Here is a 25,366-nt window from a genome sequence, read left to right as displayed (position 1 = left end):
AAAACAGAAGGTAATATCATTACTCTTCTCAGTTAAAATCATTTTTGACTGCACCTAGATTATCACGAAAAGCCATCAGTAAGCCAGTCATTGCTGAACACATACCAAATATATTTATATACACTTATGACAAAGTGACAATGATCTTCAGATACAAGTTCTGTTTTAAATAATGAAATCATTTCAAGTTTTTTTATATTGACTACAGGTAACATCAGAGTAACTTTATTATTCCATTTTTTGCTAAACTATGTTGCTATATCATTGCTCTGCTTGATTATAAGTATTATTTTTATTTTTTTCTCCCCAAATGTTTGTGTTTCACAGCAGAACTCCTGCATAAACTCTTGCAATTTATGGATATGCTTTCTCTGAGCAGGGAAGCATTGTCTATACTTGTAGTGTAAGAAATACTCATGCACTAGTAAGGGGATAAACTAGATAATCTAAAGTCTTTTCTCTCTAATTTCTAAGATGCTATGAATATAAAGTGGTTCAGCTGCTCAGATACATTTCTTCCATAATCTCGTCTGTGAAATATATTGAGAATAGCTCTGGATAGCTGTCTACTAATAATCTGATTATTCATCTTCTTTAGGATTATTTTCTCATAAGAAGTATGAGTAATCCTCATTCCAAATCTTCATGTTCTATTTTAAATGTATTGCTCCACAGTTAATTGCTCAGTAATTTTGACAGAAATATATGAACAGTAAAATAATGGATGAATCTTTCCCCAGATCATCATTATTCTGTTGCATGTATAGAAATAAACACATTACAGCTACGTCTACATGTGTATGCTACATCGAAATAGCTTATTTTGATGTAGTGACATTAATTAATAAGCTATTTCGATGAATAGCGTCTACATGTCCTCCAGGGCTGGTGCCGTCAACGTTGGGCGGCACTACATCGCAGTAGGCGCTGCAGGGGAGCATCTACACGCCAAAGCGGCCCACATTGAAATAAGGGTGCCAGGAACAGCTGCAGACAGGGTCACAGGGCGGACTAGCACTTCCCGGGCAACAGCAAGCCACTCCCTTAAAGGGCCCCTCCCAGACACTCTTGCACTAAACAACACAAGATCCACAGAGCTGACAACTGGACATGGATCCCCAGCTGCAGCAGCAGCAGCCAGAAGCCCTGGGCTAAGGGCTGCTGCACACGGTGACCATAGAGCCCCGCAGGGGCTGGAGAGAGCATCTCTCAACCCCTCAGCTGATGGCCGCCATGGCGGACCCCGCTATTTCGATGTTGTGGGATGCGGATCGTCTACACGTGCCCTACTTCGACATTCAACGTCGAAGTAGGGCGCTATTCCCATCTCCTGTTGGGGATAGCGACTTCGACGTCTCGCTGCCTTACGCTGATTTCAACTTCGAAATACCGCTCACCATGTGTAGATGTGGCGGGTGCTATTTCGAAGTTGGCACGGCTACTTCGAAGTAGCTGGCTCGTGTAGACGCAGCTTACAACCCATTGTGCTTCACTTCTTCTTCATGCAAACTGTAATGCTATTTATTCTATTTGTACCACATGAGAGCAGTATTAACTGCCCTAACTAGATTTGTCCCTTTACATAGTCTTTGCTACTTCCTTGCCTTATATCTTTATTGAACTTTCTCAGTTTCTTTCATCTGATGTCACAGTTGGCATGTGTCCATTTAGATGGGGTTTTTTTTGCAGAACTGACATTGCTCTTCTCTGCTCTCTATGAACATCACCTTCTGTCCATTTGTACTCTTCTCTCATTGTGCCATAGGGCCAACATCTGTTGTTACCTTGTCATTATTTGTCATCTTGTTTTCCACCAGTTCTTTGTTTCCCTCTAGAATATACCAGATTGCTGATATTATACTGCCCAATGTCTTCTATGATGCTAGGGATGTAACAGGATAAAAATCTCAAACAGCCAAATAAATCTTTGGAAGTTTCATTTTTTACTTTACTGTAATTTGGAGATCATTTTAGGACCTTTGTTTCTACAGAACTTTCATCTACCTTTTCACCACAGTAAAATATCTCTATATATCTGAACACTTCATTTCTCAGACACTATGAATAAAGAGATGGAGTCTGTTTCTTAGTGATTGATTTCATATGCTCTGTGTCTACACCGAGACCTAGTGCCGACAGTTAGCTGCAAATAAGCAGTCTCGAAAATGCAAAATGGCAGATCATTTGAATATTTGTATGGCTAATGTGCATATTCATGAGGCTAATTTGCATTTCTGCAGCAGACATCAAGCAGTGAAGATGTGGTTCTGCTGGCAAAAAACCCCTTTTCCAGCAGCTCTGTATGCCTGATTTTGAAGAGTTTTATTTTGTTTTTGATCTGTTATTGCTACTTTGAGTATTGATGTGCTCTGAGATGAAACACAGTATCATGCTGGTAAGGAGAGCTGCTGGACTTTAGCCAGTAGCAGTTTTCATTCTAAATCATTTTTTTTAAAGTACTGAATCTACCCATGAGTATGCTGCTTATCTTGAGCAGCCTATTGTAAAATGTAAAATGGCTGCATCAACTTCAACTTTTCTGTTGTTCTCCCTGGGCCACCGCCCCATAGTCCCAGCCCTCTCTTCGTCCTTGCCTCAGGGCTTCAGCCTGCAGATATCTGCAGCATACCAGTAGCTGATTTTAGCTCCCTGGGTCTCTGCTTGCAGCACTGTATGTCCAGGATGCTTGAGGCCACCAGTCTGAAAGAAACCAGTCCTCCTCCTTCCTCAAGCTCCAGGAAGTGACTGCTGCTTCTCTGTACTGCAGCCCTTGTTAGGTGGGCCTGCCCAGTCTTGACTCGCTGCTCCTATTGATCCTTCTGTGATTGGCTGCCTCAACTACAGCTTCCCTAGAACTTTATTAACCCCTGAGAGCCCAGTGTTGGGCAAGTGCCCCATTATACTTATCTAGAGATGTGAGGTACCTCACCAGCCAAATATCAATATATGTTGCAGTAGAAACGCATTTAGTTCACAAGAAGGTATGTACATTAAGTACATGGTTGTTAAGACAGTAATGAGGACTGTATTGGTTAAAAAGGCAATCAAAATGACTGAAAGCTAGGGGCCTTATCTGAAAAATATTCACATTCTGTGGCCATGAAAATAGCTCTGATATTTGTGGTGTAAACCTTGTACAGATTGGACATAAAGGAGAATCCCAGTGACAAATAGTTTGTGCATACAATTCATCTTACTTGCAGTGCCACTTTTCAACATGAGGGGTCCATCTGAAAGAAGCCAGTCCTGCTCTCTCCTCAGGCTCCTGGGAGCGACTGCTGCTTCTCTGTACTGCAGCCCTTCTTATGTGGGCCTGCCCAGCCTTGACTGGCTGCTTCTCTTTGGCCCCCAATGCTCTGCCCACTGACCATGCTGGATCCAGGTTGGTTTAAAAACTGTTCAGGCAGCTGTCAGGAGCGATGACAAGTGAAAGGGTCTGGGCAGGTGGAGAGGTCTTGGTTGCTTCTACATTCTCTTTCCTCAGTACAGAAATCCCTAAATTTCTTCCTTTTGTAAGTTCTCCCCATGCCAAGTATTAGGTCTCTTCTTACTATCTCTTTCTCCTCTCTTCCTTTCTAACTTCAGAAACTCCTGTCATTGTCTCCTCCTCTCATTCATCCAACTTCTGCTACTTTCTATTTATACAGATCCTCACCCAAACCACTCATGTCCTTTTTTTATCTGAGAGCTTCAGACACACTCTTAGCCCAGTGGAACTGGAATGGAAGGAACAAGGGGCCATGGCCCTCCCACTTTTTGAGAGTGGGATTATGTCTGGTCCATCCACTTTTTGCCAGGGGCCAGTCCCCTGCCCTTCCTCTTGTCCCTGAAGCCTTACCCACCAGTCAGGCCAGAAGCTGGAGCTCAACTTGAGTAAGAGTGGTTGAGGGACCTGTGTGCCCTCCACCGTCCAGAAGGCCCAAGAGTAGCACCTGACCTGTGTCCCTGTGTAACCCACACACCTGGGTGTGGCTCACAGTCCCATGTAGTGACACCTAGATTACTTACACAGAGAAAGACTGAGTCTTCTCTACAGCCTTAGTTGAGAGGCAGCTGACTTTTAGCTCAATCTGTAAAGGCTCATTCACTAAGTTCCAGGGGTCCCAGATTTGGATCTGCCCATGGTACAGGTCCCTGGTCAAGGTAGATGGAGGATCCCCAGCTCATTGCAGCTGTCCAGGCGCCTCTTACCATGGCCCAGCTGCAGCTCTTTGGCTTCCAGGATCATGCTGGATCCAGGATGGTTTAAAAGGTGTTCAGGCAGCTGGGAGGAGCTGTGACAGCTGAAAGGGTCTGGGCAGGTGGAGAGGTCTCAGTTCCCTAGCCAGGCTCTAGCTTCCATATTGCCTACAGGAGAGGGATTTGGAGGGAAGAGAAGGGGTTGGTGTGGAGCTAGGGAGGAGTTAGGCCTTGTGGCTGCCTATTATTAGGAAAACTCTAGCCCCTGAGTTAGCCACTCCCTTCTTTTGCCCTTTATTTAGCCTTGGTCTGTGTATACAATTTTATCTTACTTGCAGTGTCACTTTCCAACACGAGGGTTATATATCAGTAGGGAGCAATAGCCAGATTGGTACAGTTTTCCAGTACAAAATGCAGTTATTTCTTGTGAGGCTTCCCCAAGTGAGAAAGTGACATGCTTGGTCTCTACAGGGTCTCATAAAATTAGACATTCAGAGTCATTAAATGGCCTGTCTGTTCATTTGCATGGTAAATCCCTGGCTGCATTAGTACATGCCAAGAAAGCTCTCTGGCTGGCTGGGCAGAATCGACCACATCCAAGTCAGAGTTGCTACTCAGTCATTGCAAAGAATAGACAATAGAAAACATGATAAACCTCTTTTCATCTTAATGCAAATAATGGCTACAACTAATTATTAGTGGGGCTCAGTCTAACTAGCCCCTAGTGACCATCTCCCACAAGAGCATCTTGTGAATGCCAGGCAACTGCTACCACATTCTGGGCAGAGCAAATCAGGAAAAGAATGGGACTGGAAAAAACTGCAGTTGCAATTCCAGCAATTGTTTGTGTTAACGAGATCTCACTGGCTGCCAGGGGAAAAATATGATTTTAGGGTGGCTGGCAGAAACAGTTAGTAATCCCTGACTTAACTCCAGCTATACTGTCAAGGAAGAATGAGCTTTCTGAATTAAGCAGGTCTTTACTGAAGGGAGTGTCTCTGGAGAAATCCTCTATTGGGTGCATGTCACCTCAGGACGGGATTCAGAGATTAAATTTCTTGATGCCTTAAATGACTGCTTCTTGGAGCAGCTAGTACAGGAACCCACAAGGGGAGAGTCGATTCTCGATCTAGTCTTGACTGGAACGCAGGATCTGGTCCAAGAGGTAACTGTTACTGGACCGCTTGGAAATAGTGACCACAATATAATAACTTTTAATATTCCTGTGTTGGGAAGAACACCGCAGCGGTCAAACACTCTGGCATTTAATTTCAAAAAGGGGAATTACACTAAAATGAGGAAGCTAGTTAAACAGAAACTAAAAGGTAGAGTAATTAAACTAAAATCCCTGGAAGCTGCATGGAAACTGTTTAAAGACACCATACTAGAGGCCCAACTTAAATGTATACCCCAAATAAAAAAACACAGTAAGAGACCTAACAAAGAACCACCATGGCTAAACAGCCATGTTAAAAAGGCAGTGAGAGAGAAAAGGGCAGCTTTTAAAAAGTGGAAGTCAAATCCTAGTGAGGAAAATAGAAAGGAACATAAACACTCCCAAATTAACTGTCATAATGTAGTAAGAAAAGCCAAAAAAGAGTTTGAGGAACAGCTAGCCAAAAATTCAAAAAACAATAGTAAAATGTTTTTTAAATACATTAGAAGCAGGAAGCCTGCTAAAAAAGCAGTGGGGCCCTTGGATGATAAAGATATAAAAGGAGCGATCAAGGAAGACAGTGCCATTGCGGAGCGATTAAATGATTTCTTTGCTTCAGTCTTCACGGCTGAAGATGTTACAGAGGTTCCTAAATCTGAGCCAGCCTTTTTAGGCGACAAATCTGAGGAACTCACTCAGATTGAAGTGACATTAGAGGAGGTTTTGGAATTAATTAATAAGCTGAATAGTAACAAGTCTCCAGGACCAGATGGCATTCACCCAAGGGTTCTGAAAGAACTCAAATGTGAAATTGCGGAGTTATTAACAGTGGTTTGTAACCTATCCTTTAAATCCACTTTGGTACCAAATGACTGGAAGACGGCCAATATAACACCGATATTTAAAAAAGGCTCTAGAGGAGATCCTGGCAATTATAGACCGATAAGTTTAACATCAGTACCAGGTAAATTAGTAGAAACACTAGTAAAGAGTAAAATTGCAAGGCACATAGAAGAGCACGAATTGTTGGGCAAAAGTCAGCATGGTTTCTGCAGAGGGAAGTCGTGTCTGTCTAATCTATTAGAATTCTTTGAAGGGGTTAATAAACATGCGGACAAGGGGCACCCAGTGGACATAATATACCTAGATTTCCAGAAAGCCTTTGACACGGTCCCACACCAAAGGCTTTTATGTAAATTAGGTGGTCATGGGATAGGAGGAAAGGTCCTTTCATGGATCGGGAATTGGTTAAAAGACAGAAAACAAAGGGTGGGAATAAATGGTAAATTTTCACAATGGAGGGGGGTAACTAGTGGTGTTCCCCAGGGCTCAGTCCTGGGACCGATCCTGTTCAACTTGTTCATCAATGATCTAGAAAATGAGGTAAGCAGTGAGGTGGCAAAGTTTGCAGATGACACCAAGTTGTTCAGGACAGTCAAAAGCAAAAGGGATTGTGAAGAACTACAAAAAGATCTCAGCAAACTGAGTGATTGGGCAGCAAAATGGCAAATGAAATTTAATGTGGGTAAGTGTAAGGTAATGCATGTTGGAAAAAATAACCCAAATTACACGTACTACATGATGGGGTCAAATTTAGCTACGACAGATCAGGAAAGGGATCTTGGAGTTATAGTGGATAGTTCTCTGAAGACATCCACGCAGTGTGCAGCGGCAGTTAGTAAGGCAAATAGGATGTTAGGAATTATTAAAAAAGGGATCGATAATAAGACAAAAGATATCATACTTCCCCTATATAAAACTATGGTACGCCCACATCTCGAGTACTGCGTGCAGATGTGGTCTCCTCACCTCAAAAAAGATATATTGGCATTAGAAAAGGTTCAGAAAAGGGCGACTAAGATGATTAGGGGCTTGGAAAGGGTCCCATATGGGGAGAGGCTAGAGAGACTGGGACTTTTCAGTTTGGAAAAGAGGCGATTGAGGGGCGATATGATAGAGGTATATAAAATCATGAATGGTGTGGAGAAAGTGAATATAGAAAAATTATTTACCTTTTCCCATAATACAAGAACTAGGGGACACCAAATGAAATTGATGGGTAGTGGGTTCAAAACTAATAAAAGGAAATTTTTCTTCACACAGCGCACAGTCAACCTGTGGAACTCCTTGCCCGAGGCGGCTGTGAAGGCCAGGACTCTATTAGGGTTTAAAAAAGAGCTTGATAAATTTTTGCAGGTCAGGTCCATAAATGGCTATTAGCCAGGGATAAAGTATGGTGCCCTAGCCTTCATAACAAGGGCAGGAGATGGATGGCAGGAGATAAATCACTTGTCTTCTGTTCTCCTTCTCTGGGGCGCCTGGCATTGGCCACCGTCGGCAGATGGGATGCTGGGCTTGATGGACCTTTGGTCTGACCCAGTATGGCCATTCTTATGTTCTTATGTTCTTATGTTCTCTATGCAGCAAAGTGCAGGATATCTGAAAAGAATTACTTTTTTCCCTTAATTTTTTTCTAACTTAATTTACTGTTGCTGAATGGTGTCAGGCTTAGTATTATTTGTAGTGGCACCGAAAAACCCCTATGTGGATCAGGTCCCCTTTCGACCAATATGTAGTATGAGACAGACATTGCAAAGACTAGAGACCTTTCTTCAAATAGCAGTCTCTGTCAAGGTTATTCTACCAAGACCAAATTTAGGGGACAGGAGTTCAGTACCTCCCCTCTCTGTTGAAACATCTAAGATGCAAGGATGGATTTTTGGACAGTGCCCAGTGAATAAATGGAGACTTCCAATAGCTAGGCCCTCTGTGTGTTATGAAACATCTGTTGGGGGAAATAATGCATCCTTTCATTTAAGTCTATTTAACACACTGAAGCTAAAATTATCTTCATTGCCTGCTACTCTACATTGCATTATAAAGCCCTTGACGTATCCAGCCCCATGAAAGTGAGATATTTACACTGAGATTCCAAATTCTCATTGCATCTGCCCAGAATTCTTAAGGAGAATGTACAAAATGTAACAAAAAGGAAAAAGACAGATTAGAAAAGTATATGAAGCAGACAAATATCTGTGAAATTCTTAAAAAAATAATCTGGATACATAAAAAGGTGAAACTCTGAAAGATGTTAACGGGAGATAAAAAACACATGGTAGATTGTAATAAAAAAGAAAAAAATAAGTCAGCTCTTCGACAGAGAAAATACGCTACAGAACTAGCCATAAACACAGAAGGAACAAAAGCAATCACTGTTCATCAGATAAAAAAGCACAATTTGAATTTCATGAAAGAAGCTTTTGTCAAGAGTTTTGTTGAATACAACAAGTTAACCCCTGAAAATTCTTCTCTGCCTCAAAGGAAACACAACCTAGGAGGTGAGCTGTATTAACTGAATGGGACAGCAAATGGGAGGGACCATTACTAGTAAAGCTCTCATCCAATTACAGGGCTGGGTCTGGGGGCAGAGGGGCGAGGGAATCAGCCAAGCTAAGTGCTGGTGCCTCCTCGTGGAAGATGTCCAGAGCAGATACTCCAGAAGGAGGGGGGACAGTGACCAGATAAGCAGTTTGGTAAATGATTTAAAGGAAGTGTATGTTAAAAAGTGGAAGGTGGGGGTTGTAAGGTCAGGGAGCCAACCTGCCACCCCATAAGTCACCTCAACCCTCATTCATGAGGAGATGGTAAGATCCCAGCAGTGGGTTTGCTGGGGATCAGAATGGAAAGAGGGTGCTAAGATGGAAGAACCCACGTAGCTTTTGCAATAATCATGGCAGTACTGCACTATACTCTTTTATCTATCAAGTAGTCATCTAATAATAAACTTGTGGCCTAATTAAACCACATCCGTTATCTCCTGTTCTTATTCTGATACAGCTGGATAATGGTAAAGTCTTTCCCCTACTGATGGTCTAATATAGGGTATTAGCTGGTACACAGAAGAGTCATTGTTTACTGGGGTGTGATTGTGCCGTGATTCCCTTTATACCATACATAGTGACAAGTATCAGAGAGGTAGCCAAGTTAGTCTGTATCTTCAAAAACAACAAGAAGTCCTATGGCACCTTATAGACTAACAGATACTCTATAAGGTCTCTATAGTCTCATGCATCTGATGAAGCAGATCTTTGCCCATAAAAGCATATGCGCCAAAATATCTGTTAGTCTATAACATGCCACAGGACTTCTTGTTGTTTTTGTACTATAGTGTGGCTCTGACAGTGTGGAAATGCTGCCCCCAATCTTCCTTTCCTCGGTCCATAAAAAAGAGAAGTTACTCACCGTAGTAACGATGTTTCTTCGAGATGTGTCCCCATGGGTGCTCCACCATAGGTGTCGGGCTCGCCCGGCGCCGCAGATTGGAATTCTTCCAGCAGTTTCTCCTGGATCGCTCAGGCGCCGGCGCGCGCTGCTCCCTTGCGCATCCCTGGCCACGTGCGCGATCCGGTCCCCGCCAGTTCCTTGACCAACCACCTCGGATGCTCCTGAAAAACACTAGACAGAGATCCAAAGCGGGGAGGATGGGTGGGTGGTGGAGCACCCACTGGGACACATCTCGAAGAACCATCATTACTACGGTGAGTAACTTCTCTTTCTTCATCGAGTGTCCCCGTGGGTGCTCCACAATAGGTGACTACCCAGCAGTAACCCAAGAAAGGAGGTGGGTAATCGGTTTATGTGCAGCTTGCCCCCGAAAGGACTGCTGTCGAGAGGCGGGTATCCTCTTGCAATACCCGATGTAGGGCATAATGCTTGGCGAAGGTGTCATAGGATGACCAGGTCGCCGCTCTACAGATGTCCTTCAACACAACGCCCTTAAAGAAGGCTGTTGATGCCGCCACCGCCCTGGTGGAGTGAGCCCTGGGTGGGGTCAGCAAAGGAGTCTTTCGAAGTTCGTAGCACATTTTTATACAGGATACAATGTGCTTTGAGATTCTCTGTGAAGAGAGACCTTCTCCTTTTGACCTGGGAGCGAGAGAGACTAGAAGCCTGTCTGTTTTCCGGAAAGACTTAGTTCTGTCTATGTAGAAGGCCAATGCCCTTCTCACATCCAGGAGATGCAGGTGTGCCTCCTTGCTGGAGCTGTGAGGCTTCGGGTAAAACGAGGGTAAAACTATTGGCTCGTTAAGATGGAATTCTGATGAAACTTTTGGAACAAAGGCTGGGTGCATCTGTAAGGTTACCGCCTCCTTTGAGAATACTGTGCAGGGTGGCGTTGCCATAACTGCTGCAAGCTCACTGACACTGCGAGCTGACGTCATTGCAAGGAGGAAGATTGTTTTTATTGTAAGGAGACGTAGGGGAACCATGGCTAATGGTTCAAAAGGTGGACCCGTGAGCGTGCTGAGCACCAGGTCCAGGTTCCACGATGGCGGAAGCGGTTTCCGAGGGGGGTACAGGTTTACCAACCCCTTCAAGAACCTGGTAACGATAGGATGGGCAAATACCGTGGGCCCCTCCTCTGTATGCCGAAAGGCTGATATAGCGGCGAGGTGGACTTTTAGCGAGGATAATGAAAGTCCGTCCCTCTTGAGGTCCAATAAGTATTCAAGTATTACTGGTATAGGAACGGCCAGGGGAGCTAACTGTTTGGCGGAACACCAGGCTATGAATCGAGTCCATTTCTGCTTATAAGTCTTCCTGGTGGAGGTCCTTCGGCTACTTTCCAGGACTTGTTGTACTCCCTTCGTGCATGTACTTTCTAAGGGGCTCAGCCATGGATTAGCCATGCTTGTAGGTGCAGGCTCTGAGGGCTTGGGTGCACTATGGACCCCTGGGACTGCGTGAGTAGGTCCCGCGCCACTGGTAGGGGGAGCGGTGGGCGGTCCGACATGCACAGAAGCAAGGGAAACCATTGCTGCCGATCCCACGTTGGGACTACTAGTATCATGTGAGCTCTCTCCCTTCTGGCTTTCTGCAAGACCTTGTGGATAAGCGCTGTGGGGGGGAACGTGTAAAGTAGGGGGCCCTTCCATGGAATCATGAATGCGTCCCCCAGGGACCCCCGCCCCACTCCTGCCCTGGAGCAGTACTGGGGACACTTCTTGTTGTGCTGTGTGGCAAACAGATCGATCTGTGGAAACCCCCATGTATGAAAGATCGGTCGTAGCAGATCGGCGCGGATCTGCCATTCGTTCGTGAGTGCGAAGCGCCTGCTCAGCTGATCTGCTTTCAAGTTGTGAGCACCCAGCAAATATGAGGCTTTCAACGTAATGTTGTTGGCGATGCACCAGTTCCACAGACAGACTGCTTCCACACATAGGGCACGGGATCGGGCTCCTCCTTGTTGATTTACGTAAAAACATAGTGGAGGTATTGTCTGTATTGATCCCGACTACTTTGCCACATATGTGGTCTCAGAAATGCTTGCAGGCATTGAACACTGCTCTGAGCTCTAGTATGTTTGTGTGCAGTGATTTTTCCGCAGGGGACCATAGCCCTTGCGTCACCTTGTCGCCAATGTGCGCTCCCCATCGTATGTGGGAGGCGTCGGTAGTAAGAAAAATAGAAATTTGTGGTTGGTGAAAGGGCACCCCTGCTAGCAAGTTCTTGGGGTTTACCCACCACGCCAGGGATCTGCGCACCTCTGTCGTGGGCGACACTACCCTGTGAATGGTGTGGGATGCTGGTTTGTAGACGCTCGCCAGCCAATGCTGTAGGCTTCGCATGTGCAATCTGGCATTCTGTACCACAAATGTTGCTGCCGCCATATGGCCCAGCAGCTGTAAGCACGTTAAGACCGGCACCGTGGGGCTGTATGTAATAACTTGTACCAGTGTACTGATGGCGCGAAAGCGGGCGTCAGGCAGATACACCCTTGCTGTGATAGAGTTTATGCGTACCCCTATGAACTCTATGTCCCGTGTGGGGTCGGTCTTTGACTTCGCGAGGTTGATGACTAGGCCCAGCGAAGAAAACGTGTCCACTGTGACGCGTATCATGCGTAGGACCTCTGTCTTCGAGGCTCCTTTCAGTAGGCAGTCGTCCAGGTATGGAAATATGAATAACCCCTGTCTGTGCAGGTAGGCTGACACCACTGCCAAGGTTTTGGTAAAGACTCTGGGGGCCGAGGAGAGGCCGAACGGAAGAACCCTGTACTGGAAGTGTTCCTTGCCGACCATGAAGCGGAGGAAGCGCCTGTGTGCCAGGTGGATCATTATATGAAAGTAAGCATCTTGTAAGTCGAGGGCTGCAAACCAATCTCCATCATCCAGTGCCATGAGTATGGAGGCAACTGCAATCATCCGAAACTGTTGCTTGCGCAAGTAGCGGTTGAGGCCCCGAAGATCTAAGATGGGCCTCCAGCCTCCTGTTTTCTTCTCTGTGAGGAAGTAGCGTGAATAAAATCCTTTCCCCTGGAATTGTTCCGGCATTCTTTCCACCGTCCCTATGAACATAAGGTGGTCCACCTCCTGTTTGAGCCTCGCCTTGTGGGCAGCGTCCCGGAGGTGGGGCCTGGAGGGAGGCTTCGTCGGTGGGAACGACTGGAAGGGGATCGCATAACCTGCGGCTATGATCTCCAGCACCCATTTCTCTGCAGTGATCTTTTGCCATTGGGAGTGAAATGGTCTGAGGCGATGATGGAACATGAGATGAGAGTGGCATTGCGCGATGGTAGTGATAGTGCAGCCCTCGACATGCCCGTCAAACTTGTTGCCTTTGGGCCTGTCCCGAGGGTGTACGGCTTTGTTGGGAACGTTGCCTGGGAGTTCTGTACTGTTGCTGTTGTTGATGTCGCCCTTGGTCGTAGCCCCGCTGATACTGCGCACGCTGTGGTTGGTACGGGTAGCGTCTTTGCTGAGGGTAATATTTTTTCTTCCTATATGGAGGGGTATAAATACCCAGGGTTCTAAGTGTAGCTCTCGAGTCCTTACTGGAGTGGAGGACTGAGTCGGTTGAGTCTGCAAACAACTTTTGTGTGTCAAAGGGAAGATCCACGATCTTCGCCTGTAGATCCCTCGGGATGCCCGATGTCTGGAGCCAGGATTCTCTACGCATGACCACTGCTGTAGCCGTTGAGCGTGCCGCTGTATCTGCCACATCCAGGGTGATCTGGACTCCTATCCTCGAAGCAGCGTAGCCCTCTTGCACAATTGCCTTTAACACTGGCTTCTTATCTTCTGGAAGTGAATCCATGAGAGAAGTAAGCCTGGAGTAATTATCGAAGTTATGGTTTGCTAGGTGTGACGCATAATTTGCCATTCTCAATAGCAGGGTGGAAGAGGAATATAACTTCCTGCCAAACAGCTCTAGCTTCTTGGCATCTTTGTCCGATCCCCCCGATTTGTACTGAGAAGTCTTTGACCTCTGCTGGGATGATTCAACAACTAGTGAGTTCGGTTGTGGGTGACTGAAGAGGAACTCCATGCCCTTTGCCAGGACGAAGTACTTCTTGTCCTCTCTTTTATTCATAGGCAGAACAGAGGCCGGAGTCTGCCATATGGTAGTGGCTGACTCCATAATGGCTTCGTCCAGCGGGATAGCAATTTTGGATGAAGCCGGGGGTCTCAAATTTTTCAGGAGTTTGTGATGTTTCTCCTGCACTTCTGCCGTTTGAATGCCTTGCGTGAAAGCCACCTTTTTAAACAGCTCCTGAAACTGTTTAAGGTCATCCGGGGGAGCGACATCCCCGGGGGCCATGGCCTCATCTGGGGAGGATGAGGAGGAACCGCTAGGGTAAACCTCCCTCGAACTCTCAGGTTCCTGCGGTCGATGGTATACCTGCTTGCTGGAGGATTGTGAAGGAAAGTCTCAAGGTTCTAAAATTAACTCCCCTTGAGATAACTGAGTTTCCATCCCCGCCCAGGAGCGTCCACGGGGGTATTGGCTGGCCGGGGGGGACCTGCCCCTGGGTGTAGGCCTGGGGTGTCTGTGTCCAGCATGATAGGAATGACCATGGCAGCATGGGCACGGGTCCGGGGACGGAGACCTGGACCACTCTCGGGGTGCGTACCCCCGATGTCTGGGAGAGCGAGACCTCCGCGATGACACAGATAGCGGTGACACTGGTTTGTGATAGTACTCCAGCAGATCCAATCCCAGAAAGGGCGAAGGTGGCCCCAGCCATGGTGACATTGGTTGGAGGAACGGAGAAGGAGGTTCTGGATAGGCTGGTGGAGACCCAGGCCTTCTGGGTGGCGTGTGTAGCACAGGGGGAGAGCTTGTTGTTAGCAGCAGCGCAGCCCTGTCCAGAGAAGGGCTGTGCTGCCGGGTTTTTGCTCATGCCTTTCCCCTCCCCTGCGGGGCTGGCACCGCCCCCTGCCGCGCCGGGGATCTCGGCTCCGCTGTCGGCGCCGCACTCTGCCTGCTCAGCTGCGGTGCCGCACGGCTAATGTTCTCCGGTGCCTGCGGGCTCCGTGCCTGCTGGCCCTGCACCATTGGTGCCGTGGGGGTCGGTGCCACCTGTGGCGGTGCCCCCGGTTCCTGTGCTGGCCTGGCCGCCGCTCTAGGCGCTGCGCGTGCCGGCTATTTTGTAATCGGAGGCTCAGCCTCTGCCATGTGCGCTGCCGTGGTGCCGCTTGCCTGAATATGCGGCTGGGGGCTGTGTGCTCCACCCGTCCCGCTCGCTGAGACCGCCGGCAGGGATCGAGCTGGGGAGAGCTTCCTCCGTTTTTGCACTGAGGGGGTCAGAGAAGCTGCCTTCCTTTTGTGGAACCCAGAGGGCCCTTCTGATTGCCTCTCCGGCGCGTCTGGCTGGAGGGCCTTATCAAACAAGAGCATTTTAAGATGCATTTCTCTGTCTTTTCTTGCCCTGGCTGTGAGCTTAGCACAGTGGGAACACTTCTGGGTAACGTGTGATTCCCCCAGGCATCGGATGCATTCACTATGCCCATCGGAGGCCGGCATAGCTTCACGGCAGGACTCACACTTTTTAAAGCCTGAAGAAGCCATCTCGGTGAGTCTTTTACTGTTACTAGGGTACTTAGCACCTTATCCGTGCCTGTTTACCCGAATCGCGGACCCCGGCCTGCAGGGCAGCGGGTGGCCTACTGGTCTTCACGTCCACTCTTCTTCTCTGCTCCTCCCTCTCCTTTTTTTTTTTTTTTTTAATATTCTCTCTGTCCTCTCTCTCTCTCTTTTTTTTTGAAAAAAAGAAACAACAATTTACACGTAGAAACGCTGTCTAATCTGACTCTGGCCGTAGCCTGAGCGGATTCCGTCTGCAGCCGATGGCGGTTGAGAAGGAACTGGCGGGGACCAGCTTGCGCACATGGCCGGGGACGTGCTAGGGAACGGCGCGTGCTGGTGCATGCGCGATCCAGGAGAAACTGCTGGAAGAATTCCGATCTGTGGTGCCGGGCGAGCCCGACACCTATGGTGGAGCACCCACAGGGACACTCGATGAAGAATACCCATTTACAGGACAGTGGGTTGGTGACATTACATGAAAGATATCTCTTTAACTGTTCATTACTAATTGACAAGTGTTGTGACATAATGGTATTTGTATACGTAGAGATTGGAAGATGAGGGACACAAAAAACTATTTTAAAAATGCAAATGAGGAACTGAGTTACATATCTGGTACCTCATTTGTATATTCTTCTTTTGAAAGAGCTTCTTTCAAAAGAAAAAAAGCAGTGTAGATGTGGCTCTTTCGAAAATAAACCTCATCTTCGAAAAAAACCCTTCCTCCTATTTTGTTTCAGGAAAAAGAGTCTTTTCGAAGATGGGGTTTATTTTCAAAAGAGCTGTGCCTATACTGCTTTTTTCCTTTTTGAAAGAAGAATACGTAAATGAATGGATTCAGGCACCTTCCCCCAATTCGCCTAGGAGCCCAGCAGATATGTTGGCTCCGCTGCATATACACATTTATAAGTCCTGGTCCCACTCAAGTTAATATGAAAACAAGTGGGAGAAGGATCTGCTCCATTATGCCTAACAATGTTGCATCTGTTCAAAATATTTTTAATGCAAAGTATAAACTGATTTTCTTCATATACTAAGGACACAGCAATACCACTCAAAGAAAAAACAATTTGGTGGTTAAGGCACTGGACTATGACTCAGGAGAGCAGAACTCAGCTTGCAACTTTGCCACAGGTGTCCTTGGTAAATCACTTGACCTCTCAAAGCATGAGTTCAATATCTGTAAGATGGGAATTGTACAACTTTTCTCCCACCATTTGAGTGGAATCCTGGCTTTTGTTGAAGTTAATGTTAATTTGCCATTGACATCCATAGGGTCAGGATTTCACGCTTTGTCAATTTATTTAAGTTATGAACCCATAAAGATCTACATACATTTAATTCTGAATACTTTGAGTAGTTCTACTGAATTCAACAGGGGCATCTAAGTGCTGCCATAATAAAAATATATCACCATTATAATAATTAAATCATATTCACTTACTAAAACAAATGTAAAGGGCAGGAGAGACCTGAAACTTACCACATACGGGGATTCAGTTCTAGCTGATGATAAGAGTCAAAGTCATCTCGGAGGATAATGCCGTCACTATGCATTTCACCTAAAAAAAAAAAAAGAAATAAAGCGCTTTAGGAAAGAATCCCAGTGTAATTGTCCATTTTGCTAACCAGCTCTGACAACGCACTGCTTTACCTGAAGCAAAAATATTTCAAAACTGTAATGTAAAGAGAACAAACCCAATAAGTATGCAAGTGTTGTACTGCAGAATTTTCTGCGAAAAATATTTTTCACAATAGTGATCTAGTTTCAATTAATCCACTCTAGTTGTAACAATCTTATTTCACAGGTTTCAAAAATGTTTTAAAGGACTGTGCTCCAAACTCCCATTTGCACTTAATTTTGTTGACAGAGTTGAAAAAAATCCTGTACTGACAGAGAACTGGAGTAGATGACCTAATGGGTGTTTTACATCTCTAATACCATGAACTTGACTCTGGTATGACTCAAGTTATACAATTTTGTAAACACTCCACTCACCCTCTGTTTTACTTTGATCAGGCCTGGGGTGAGGCTTGGAGCTTCTCCCTGTAACAGGGTGAGCTGGTGTAACCCACACACCTAGTTGTAGTTCACTGTCCCATTTAGTGGGACCTAGTCCACTTTCACAGAGAACACCTGAGACCCCTGCCCCCCCCATCTTAAGCCTTAGCTGAGAGGCAGCTGGCTAACAGTAGAGGCACAGGCACTAAACTCCACAGATTGCAGGTTTGAGCCCATCTGTAGGCAGTTAGTAAGTGGAGGTTCATGGGGGATTTCAGCTGGCTCGCTGAAGCTCAGCATGAGCTTCCTCAGCTAGGAGAAGTATTTAACCTACCCACCTACAGCTGTGGTTCTCTGTTGCATGTAGTAGCACTTAGACCATTTACACAGAGAAGGAACAAGACTCCTATACAGCCTTAGCTAAGAAGCAGTTGGTTTTAGAGCTTGTGCACTAAGCTCCAGTGGTCCTAGGTTTGAGTCTGCCTGTGGGTAGTTACACTGATACTCACACTCCCACTCCAGGGTAAATCTCTGAGCCTCTGCACACACTTCACCCGGCTCCCAAGGGTCTGGAGTGCAAGCACTGGTCTGGCCCATCGCTGGAGGGGAAGCCCTGAGCCTCAGTGCCTGACCATCACAGAATCATAGGGCTGGAAGGGACCTCAGGAGGTCATCTAGTCCACCCCCCTGCTTCAAGCAGGATCAACCCCCATTAAGTCATCCCAGACAGGACCTTGTCCAGCTGGGACTTAAAAACCTCAAGGGATGGAGAATCTACCACCTCTCTGGGCAACGCATTCCAATGCTTCACCACTGTCCTGGTGAAGTAGTTTTTCCTAATATCTAACCTACACCTCTCCCTCTTCAATTTCAGACCATTACTCCTTGTTCTGCCATCTGACACCACTGAGAACAGTTTCTCACCCTCCTCTTTAGAGCTTCCCTTCAGGAAGTTCAAGGGTGCTATTAAATCATTCCTAAGTCTTCTCTCCTGTAAACTAAACAAGCCCAAATCCCTCAGCCTATCCTCATAGGTCTTGTGCTCCAGCCCCTTAATCATTAACCCCTTAACCCTTCCCTCTCCCAGCACCAGAATTAAGTGTGTGATGTAACTCTTTTTTCCCCCTTCTGTGTGGTATCCACAATTGATTTTTCTGTGGGTGGGTGGCCACCAGCTGAAAATAAATTCCCCACCCCAATCAATGGTCAGATCCAATAACATTTTTAAAATCAGTAGCACAGGTTGTGTCTAGACTAGCCCCCAACTTCGAAGGGGGTATGGTACTTAGTGTGTTGGGAGATTACTAATAAAGTGTTGCGGTGCATATGCAGCACTTCATTAGGCTAAATCTCCCCCGCAGCAACTGTGAAGTGTGAAACTTCGAAGTGCTGGCTTGCATGTAGCCATGGGTCATCTGTGGGTACCCTGAAGTGCCCATGCTACTTTGAAGTCCCTTTACTCCTCAGAATTTTGTTGCGGGCTAGTCTAGACACAACCACAAAGTATGATCACTGGAGACTATTGAACACTGGGATATAGTCTTATTGTCATAAAGAACCATCTTTCCGAGGCTGTATTTTAAGACTTAACAAGCTGTTCTTTCAGTGCCCTCTCTGGGCACTCAAGCAGAACTATAAGGCTAAATGAATTGAAAAGGACCAGACCCTTAACTGCATCTGTACTCAATGATATCTACACAGAGTGATACCTAAGGAGTCTACCTCTCAACTACGTTAAACAGAACACACAAAACTAGCCAGAAATATAATCTGTTATGATATTCAGTCAGATCAGGAATTCAAACTAAACACAGAAAAATGTCTCTTTTTTTCTGTAGTACATAAAGCCAGACAGTGGCCTATTGCTCCTGTGCTGATACAAGGGAGTACAGTAATAAGCAGGCTAATGTGTCCCTTACTTTCTTGTGCCAGGGTTGATTGGAAGAAGTGGGAGTGGACTTAGTCTTGACTCTCCTTACCTTAATTTAATCATCTTACTGGGATGCTCTAAAGATGGTGCAAGAGCACAGTATCTCTTACTATAGGGTAAATCATAAATTGATTATCTATGTTCTAGTTAGAGAAGAAAACTATGAGACCTCTCTTTTCATGCTGCAAGAATGCAGAGCTGGTAAGCAAGTGATAACATGATCAAACTCATGATGAAAAGCAAAGTAACAAACACCAGATTTAATTTTATGATGATAATAGTAATCACTTTTAGTACATACCTAGATGAGGATGCAATGAAGCTTCTGTTGGAGCTGTGAAAAATAAAGACACATAATATGTGAAATTTGATTAGCATAGGAATTGAGTACTTTATACACTTTATAGGAAAACTTTATACACTTTATACACTATAGCTGCATCTACACATGCCCCCTCCTTTTGGAGGCGCATGTTAATGAGAAACTTTGGAAAATGTTAATGAGGCACTGACATGAATATGCACAGCCTTATTAGCATAATGGCAGCCGCACACGATTCAATAGTGCTGCTTTCAGAATGCACGCTGCCCATGTAGATGGGGGGGCCTTTCGAAAGGACTCCCTGACTTTGAAAGCCCCTTCTTCCTATTTGGTTTCAGGAAGAAGGGGCTTTCGAAGTCAGGGGGTCCTGCTGTTCTCTACTTAAAAGAAAATAAATAAGTACACTAAATAAAGTTTTCAAGTAGCTTCAGTCAAAGAGAGAGAGAACTTTTTAAAAGTGGGTCTAGGAGACATAGCTATAAATAATTGGAATTAATACAGGAAAAATTAGGCTGAATATCAGCGAAAAAATTTCTTCAGATTGAAAACTGTTAGACTATGCAAAGAACTGCAAAACGTATTTGCAGGACAATCTTGTATTCCCAGGAGAAAGGGTTAACTGAGCTATGCCTGAATACAGCAAAGCACATAACCATATATTTAATTTTAAACAAATACTTAAGTGCTTTGCAGAAAGATAGGCCTTTTCCATCTGTGATTTCTAGAATTCCATGATTCAATAAAATATATTTAAAATTATAGTGCATGGTTGTGGTTTGGATGAAAATTAAAAATCCTGAGAGATCTGTTCTCTTATGAACACTATGTGATAAACTGAAACAAAACCAGAGAAGATTCTGCATTTGTTCCTCCACCCCCAGGCATTGTTTTCTTACCACAGAGAAAGACTGGATAGCTGAAACTGAGCAATCTTACAAATAACCATGGAGAAAATTCCTTGCCAAGAGGAACACCTTGACTCTTATTAGGCCTGAATTAACCATACATTAACCCTTGTTCACCATATGGAGGAGATGGTAGTGGTATATCTTTCTTCATATGCTGTACAGATATAGTATAGAGTTTTTAAAAAAAGATTTATACTCTGAATGGTCAGATTCAGATTAAGTCATTTGTTTCTGCAATTGTAGCCATTTTTTCTCCCACAAAATTATATGCAGACCATCAGTAGATTGGAGTGAGCCATGAGGACAGTACTGGGGAAGAGGATGTTTGGAGGCTGGTCACAGACAAAAGATTGTGATAATGTGTTAGGCAATTGATGGAGTGGTCAATAGGCTGAGCAGGATTTCTCCCCAGACTCATCTGAATTTAAACAGGTAATTAGCCATTAAGAGCATACCAATAAAACTGCTTCTGGGCTCCAAGTACAGAGATAAACCATGAACAGAAAATGAAGATAAGAGGCTTAATTCTCATTCACTCTTACAGGCTAGGTATACTCTGCAAAGTGAAGGTATAACTGTAACACAAACAGGCATATCCATGTAAGCTTTGATCTAGCTAGCATGGGTAATAACAACAGTGTAGATTTGGTGGCAAAGACTGTTGGACAAGTTAAAAACAGAGTAACAAACCCTCCAGGGACCCATGACAATATAGGCATACCCTAAGGCTCCTGTTAATAAGCCTTATTATAAATGAGAATGCAGCCTAAGATGCCTTGAAATGTGTTGTACTTAAAAAACCCTGATGCTTTCTTAAATTACTATGTAAATAATAATTAAGTAGCTTAGGGCTCAATTCTTCAACCCTGAAGCTACACTTGAAGTTGAGAATGTGATTCACAAAGCAAAACACTCATATTTGTGAAATCTGTCACTGAGTTAGTGTCTAAGAATAGTAATCCTGGCAGCATGGGCAGTAGTGAGTGGTGCCATGGGTAAGTTGACTGGAACCCACTGGTAATTAGGTAGAGCAGTTAGCCCAGGGCACCGGACTTCAGTGTGTCAATTTGTATGTGGATGATTTGTGTGGGTAAGGAATTCAGGATTAGGTTTTTAAGAGGTTTAGTAATGTAAAAGCAAAGGCTTTTCAATTATATACACAACACTGTAAAACAAACTTAACTGAGAGTAATTATACATATTTATATTAGCACATCTAATTATTAATTTCAAAAACAAAATTCAGAGATAAACAAGCACTAAATGTAGACCAAAAGTCTCTTCTGACATAGATCAGGTGTGGGGGGGGAAGGGAGGAAAATTACATTTCCCAAATCTCTATAGTATCCAAAAACGGAGGTATTTTTGCCTCTAGTGTCTTTTCCCCTAATTTGTAATTCAAATTCCTCAGCTAAAGATGACAAATTATATAAGGACTGTGAAGCTTTCATTTAATGAGTGATGAACCTAGACTTTCATCTTCCTGGGAACAATTTCTTTATTACGTTTTATACTTTATTGTATATATGTTTCAACTTCAGGTATTATAATAAAGTTCTCAAAACCAAGAGCAACATGAAAGGCGTAAAAGAGAGTGGTGGAGCCAATGAAGTCTAATATACAAGTGAGGGAACTATTATGGAGTCCTTTGAATGAACAGTTTGAATTTTACATGTACAGTAAGTGAAGCCAATGCAAACAGAGAGCATAGGAAAGATGTTATGTCATCAAGAAAGGAAGCAGCGTTTTGGATACACGGGATAGAAGAAAAATGGTAAAGGGGAGACACAGCTGTGTCTTGGGAGCAGCAAACTGGAGTGCCTACCAGGGTACTCCAATTAGTCGGGAGGCAATGGGGGTCTGGTGATTCAAAGAGGTCCGGGGCTCCCAGTCACTGATACTGTGACAGGGGTGGTGTCCAGAGCCCCAGCCCCTTTTAATCTCTGCCAGAGCACCACAGTGCATGCACCAGATGGCTCTCAGTGCTGGGGAGGGAGGGTTTGCCATACTCTAGGAGCAATCAGGGCTACTTGGGGGCTAGTGTGGTGGCCCCCACCTCACTCCTTCTGCCCAAGGCCCTGCCCCTTCTGGGAGCATGGAGACAGCCCCAGTCTGGGCCCCAAGCTTCAGTGTGCTTGTGTCATGTGGGGCTTGGGCTCAGTCTCCAGCAGCAGCAGTCAGAAGATCCAACTCCATGGTGGGTGTGCAGCACCAACTGAGCAGCCTCCTATTAACACTTATGCCCCTCTGCAGTGTCTCCTGCCTGCTGGCAGGCTCCACAGATTAATACCGCCCACACAGGATCAGCTGTTTTGCAACAGTGGGAGGCTCTAATAGGGAAGGGAATGAAGTGAGGGAGCATTATGCTCAGGGGAAGGGTGAAAATGGGTGGTAAAAGGAAGGACAGAGGTGAGAAGAAGCTGGCTAGAGGTGGGGCTTTGGGAGAAGGGGAAGGGGTGCAGTGAGGGTGGAGCCTGGGCAGGGTTGGAGGGGAGCACCCCCCTGGCAGACTAGAAACACAGGCTCAATTGTTCTGAGCCATGTTCTCTCCTATGGATTGTCCTGAGGGGAGATAAGACAACGAGAAGTTCCAATAGTTGACATATTAGCTAAATAAAAGTCAGAACTGCACAGAACTGAGCTGCTAACTTAACACACATTTAATGTGACTATATCCCATCAACACCAATGCAGACTAGAGACACCTGAAAGTGGGGTAGGACAAAAATGAAAGAGGAGGGTTTCGAGCCAGTCTTCAGTAGCAAAATAACCACAGAAACCCTCCCATAATTCCTCGTTTTTACAACAGGGGAAGTGAGTTACTGGATCAATAACTCTCCTAGGAAAAACCCTTTGCCAGAATTTTAAACTCTGAGACTTTTAGCTGCCCCACATAATTTCCTCACAAAAGGGTATATGGACAGATACTCATGATATATCAATGGAGAATACGTAAGATGCTAATCTCCCTCTCTTTTTCCTAGCACCCTGAGGAAAAACAAAATGAAAAATAATTCATTTTTTCAGACTGAAGCCAATACTTTCTATTTACTGATAAACAACTGTTGAAACTCTGAAGTTTAACATATCCCTTCAGAGTATGTTGCCTTAGGGTTGCATCACTCCAATGGACACACTTGTCAAGGAATTGTGTCATTTCTGAACTCAAACCCTCTGCATAATTTAAAAAATACTATTGTGGTCAAGCCTAAGAGTCTATAATCTGTTTTTCATTTGTTGGTCAGAGTGTGCCTAGAAAAGTTTTCAATTTCAGCTTCCCTCATGGCTTATCCGTCCAATATTGGATTTGCATGATCAATTGCAATAACCACGTCAGTCTATTTCTGAATTCTTGAGTCTGAGCGCTTTTCCTTCAAAGGCAAAGTTCTTTTGCATGTACTTGCACAAAGAATCAATTTGCAAACATCTAAAATAAGGTGATAAGTACTAGTCAGCCAAGAACTAACTATGTCAGACTAACCTGAAAGCTTTCTTTGACACGATAACAAGCCTTGTATAAAGGAGAAGTGGTATACCTAGACTTTAGTCAGGTTTTTGATGCAGTCTTGCATGACCTTGTCATTAATAAACTAGGTAAGTATAACCTAAAGAGAGCTTCTATAAGGATGATGAGTAACTATTTGGATAACCATTCCCAGAGAGTAGTAACTGATGGTTCACAGTGATGCTGGAAAGGCATAAGAAGTAGGGATCAGTTTTGGTACCAATTCTGTTCAATATCTTCATAAATGATTTTTAGATAATGGCACAGTGAGTATGTTTATAAAATTTGTGGATGATTCCAAGTTGGGAGGGGTTACAAGTGCTTTGGATGATAGAGTTACAATTCAAAACGATCTGGACAAACTGGAGAAATGGTCTGAGGTAAACAGGATGAAATTCAATATGAACAAATGCAAAGCACTCCACATAGGAAGGAGCAATCACTTTCACACATACAAAATGGGAAGCAACTATCTAGGAAGAGTGCTGATTCCTCTGCCTCTCAAATCTGAAACTTACGTATCTTTGCTTTTCTCTGGTGTGGAAAGACTGATAGGCAATATCCAGGGAGGCAGTCAAATAACACTCCAGGCTGCAGGACTCAGCTGCCTATTTTTGGGTCCTGGATTAGAATCCCAGGACTAGGAAGACACCATACCACAGTGAATTCTGACACTGGGACATTTGCCAAGTGAAGCCTGAAGCCTCTTGTGAGCTGTGGAGCTAACATTTGTTAACCTGGAAGGGTAGATATGACTTAGGGCCCAATTGGAAGGCTGAGTCAAAAAGTGGACAGACTACTGCAGGGCTATAGCAGCCATCAACAGGGGTTTCCAAGACAAAAGATCATCTGTCACACCCTGCCCTGACTACCTGTGGGGAGCAAACCCCTTCACAACAGCCCACAGAACTTCGCAGAAATAATTTCTCTCTGAAAGTTAGCATATCTTAGAGTAATATCCAATCTTGACTTGAAATTGACAGTGATGGAGAATCCCCCACAGCCTTGGATAAATTGTTCCAATGGTTAAGTACTCTTTTGTTGTGAAGTTATGAAGATGAAATGAGGTGTTTGGGAAAACAGAGCTTCAAAGATGTGTGCAAGGCAAGACCAGTGTGCTAGATTTGAGGTGATCAGTAAAAAGATTGCATAAGTATTATGGGCAGAAAGGGTATTAGGAGGTTTACCTACCGCATGATGGAAAACTCAATAGCTGTTAGAGTACAAGGAGAGATGGACTAAAGTGGGGAATGCAGTAAAAGGAACTAAATACCTATTTCAGTAACAGAATTTCACATTTAAGAGGCTGAGGAATCAGCAGAGCTAGTGCAGAATTAGATATTTTATTCTATGTACTTAACATACAACTTCCTGATGCTACTTAACAGCTGACCCGTTAATTGCCATGAATTCAGAGGACTTTTAGTAGTATAACTGATCATTTTGTAAGACAATACACACTTTGCAGATCATGATGAAGTCTCAGACTTCACA

At 44.7% G+C, this 25,366-nt stretch overlaps 1 protein-coding gene across 1 annotated transcript in view; it reads right to left on the bottom strand.

Annotated features, from left to right (window-relative positions):
- RELN (reelin) overlaps positions 1 to 25,366 on the bottom strand; it is a 543,431-nt gene that overhangs the window by 285,964 nt on the left and 232,101 nt on the right. The window contains exons 5-6 of the mRNA XM_075016845.1: positions 19,439 to 19,471; positions 16,689 to 16,767 (exon numbers count right to left, since the gene is read on the bottom strand). Of these exons, the coding sequence (XP_074872946.1) occupies positions 16,689 to 16,767; positions 19,439 to 19,471 (112 nt within the window). The remainder of the gene's footprint in view (positions 1 to 16,688; positions 16,768 to 19,438; positions 19,472 to 25,366) is intronic.

The sequence above is a fragment of the Carettochelys insculpta genome, chromosome 1 (assembly GCF_033958435.1).
Source record: "Carettochelys insculpta isolate YL-2023 chromosome 1, ASM3395843v1, whole genome shotgun sequence".
NCBI lineage: Eukaryota > Metazoa > Chordata > Testudines > Carettochelyidae > Carettochelys > Carettochelys insculpta.
The sequence above is the reverse complement of the archived record's forward strand: the minus strand, read 5'-3'. Positions and strand labels throughout refer to the sequence as shown.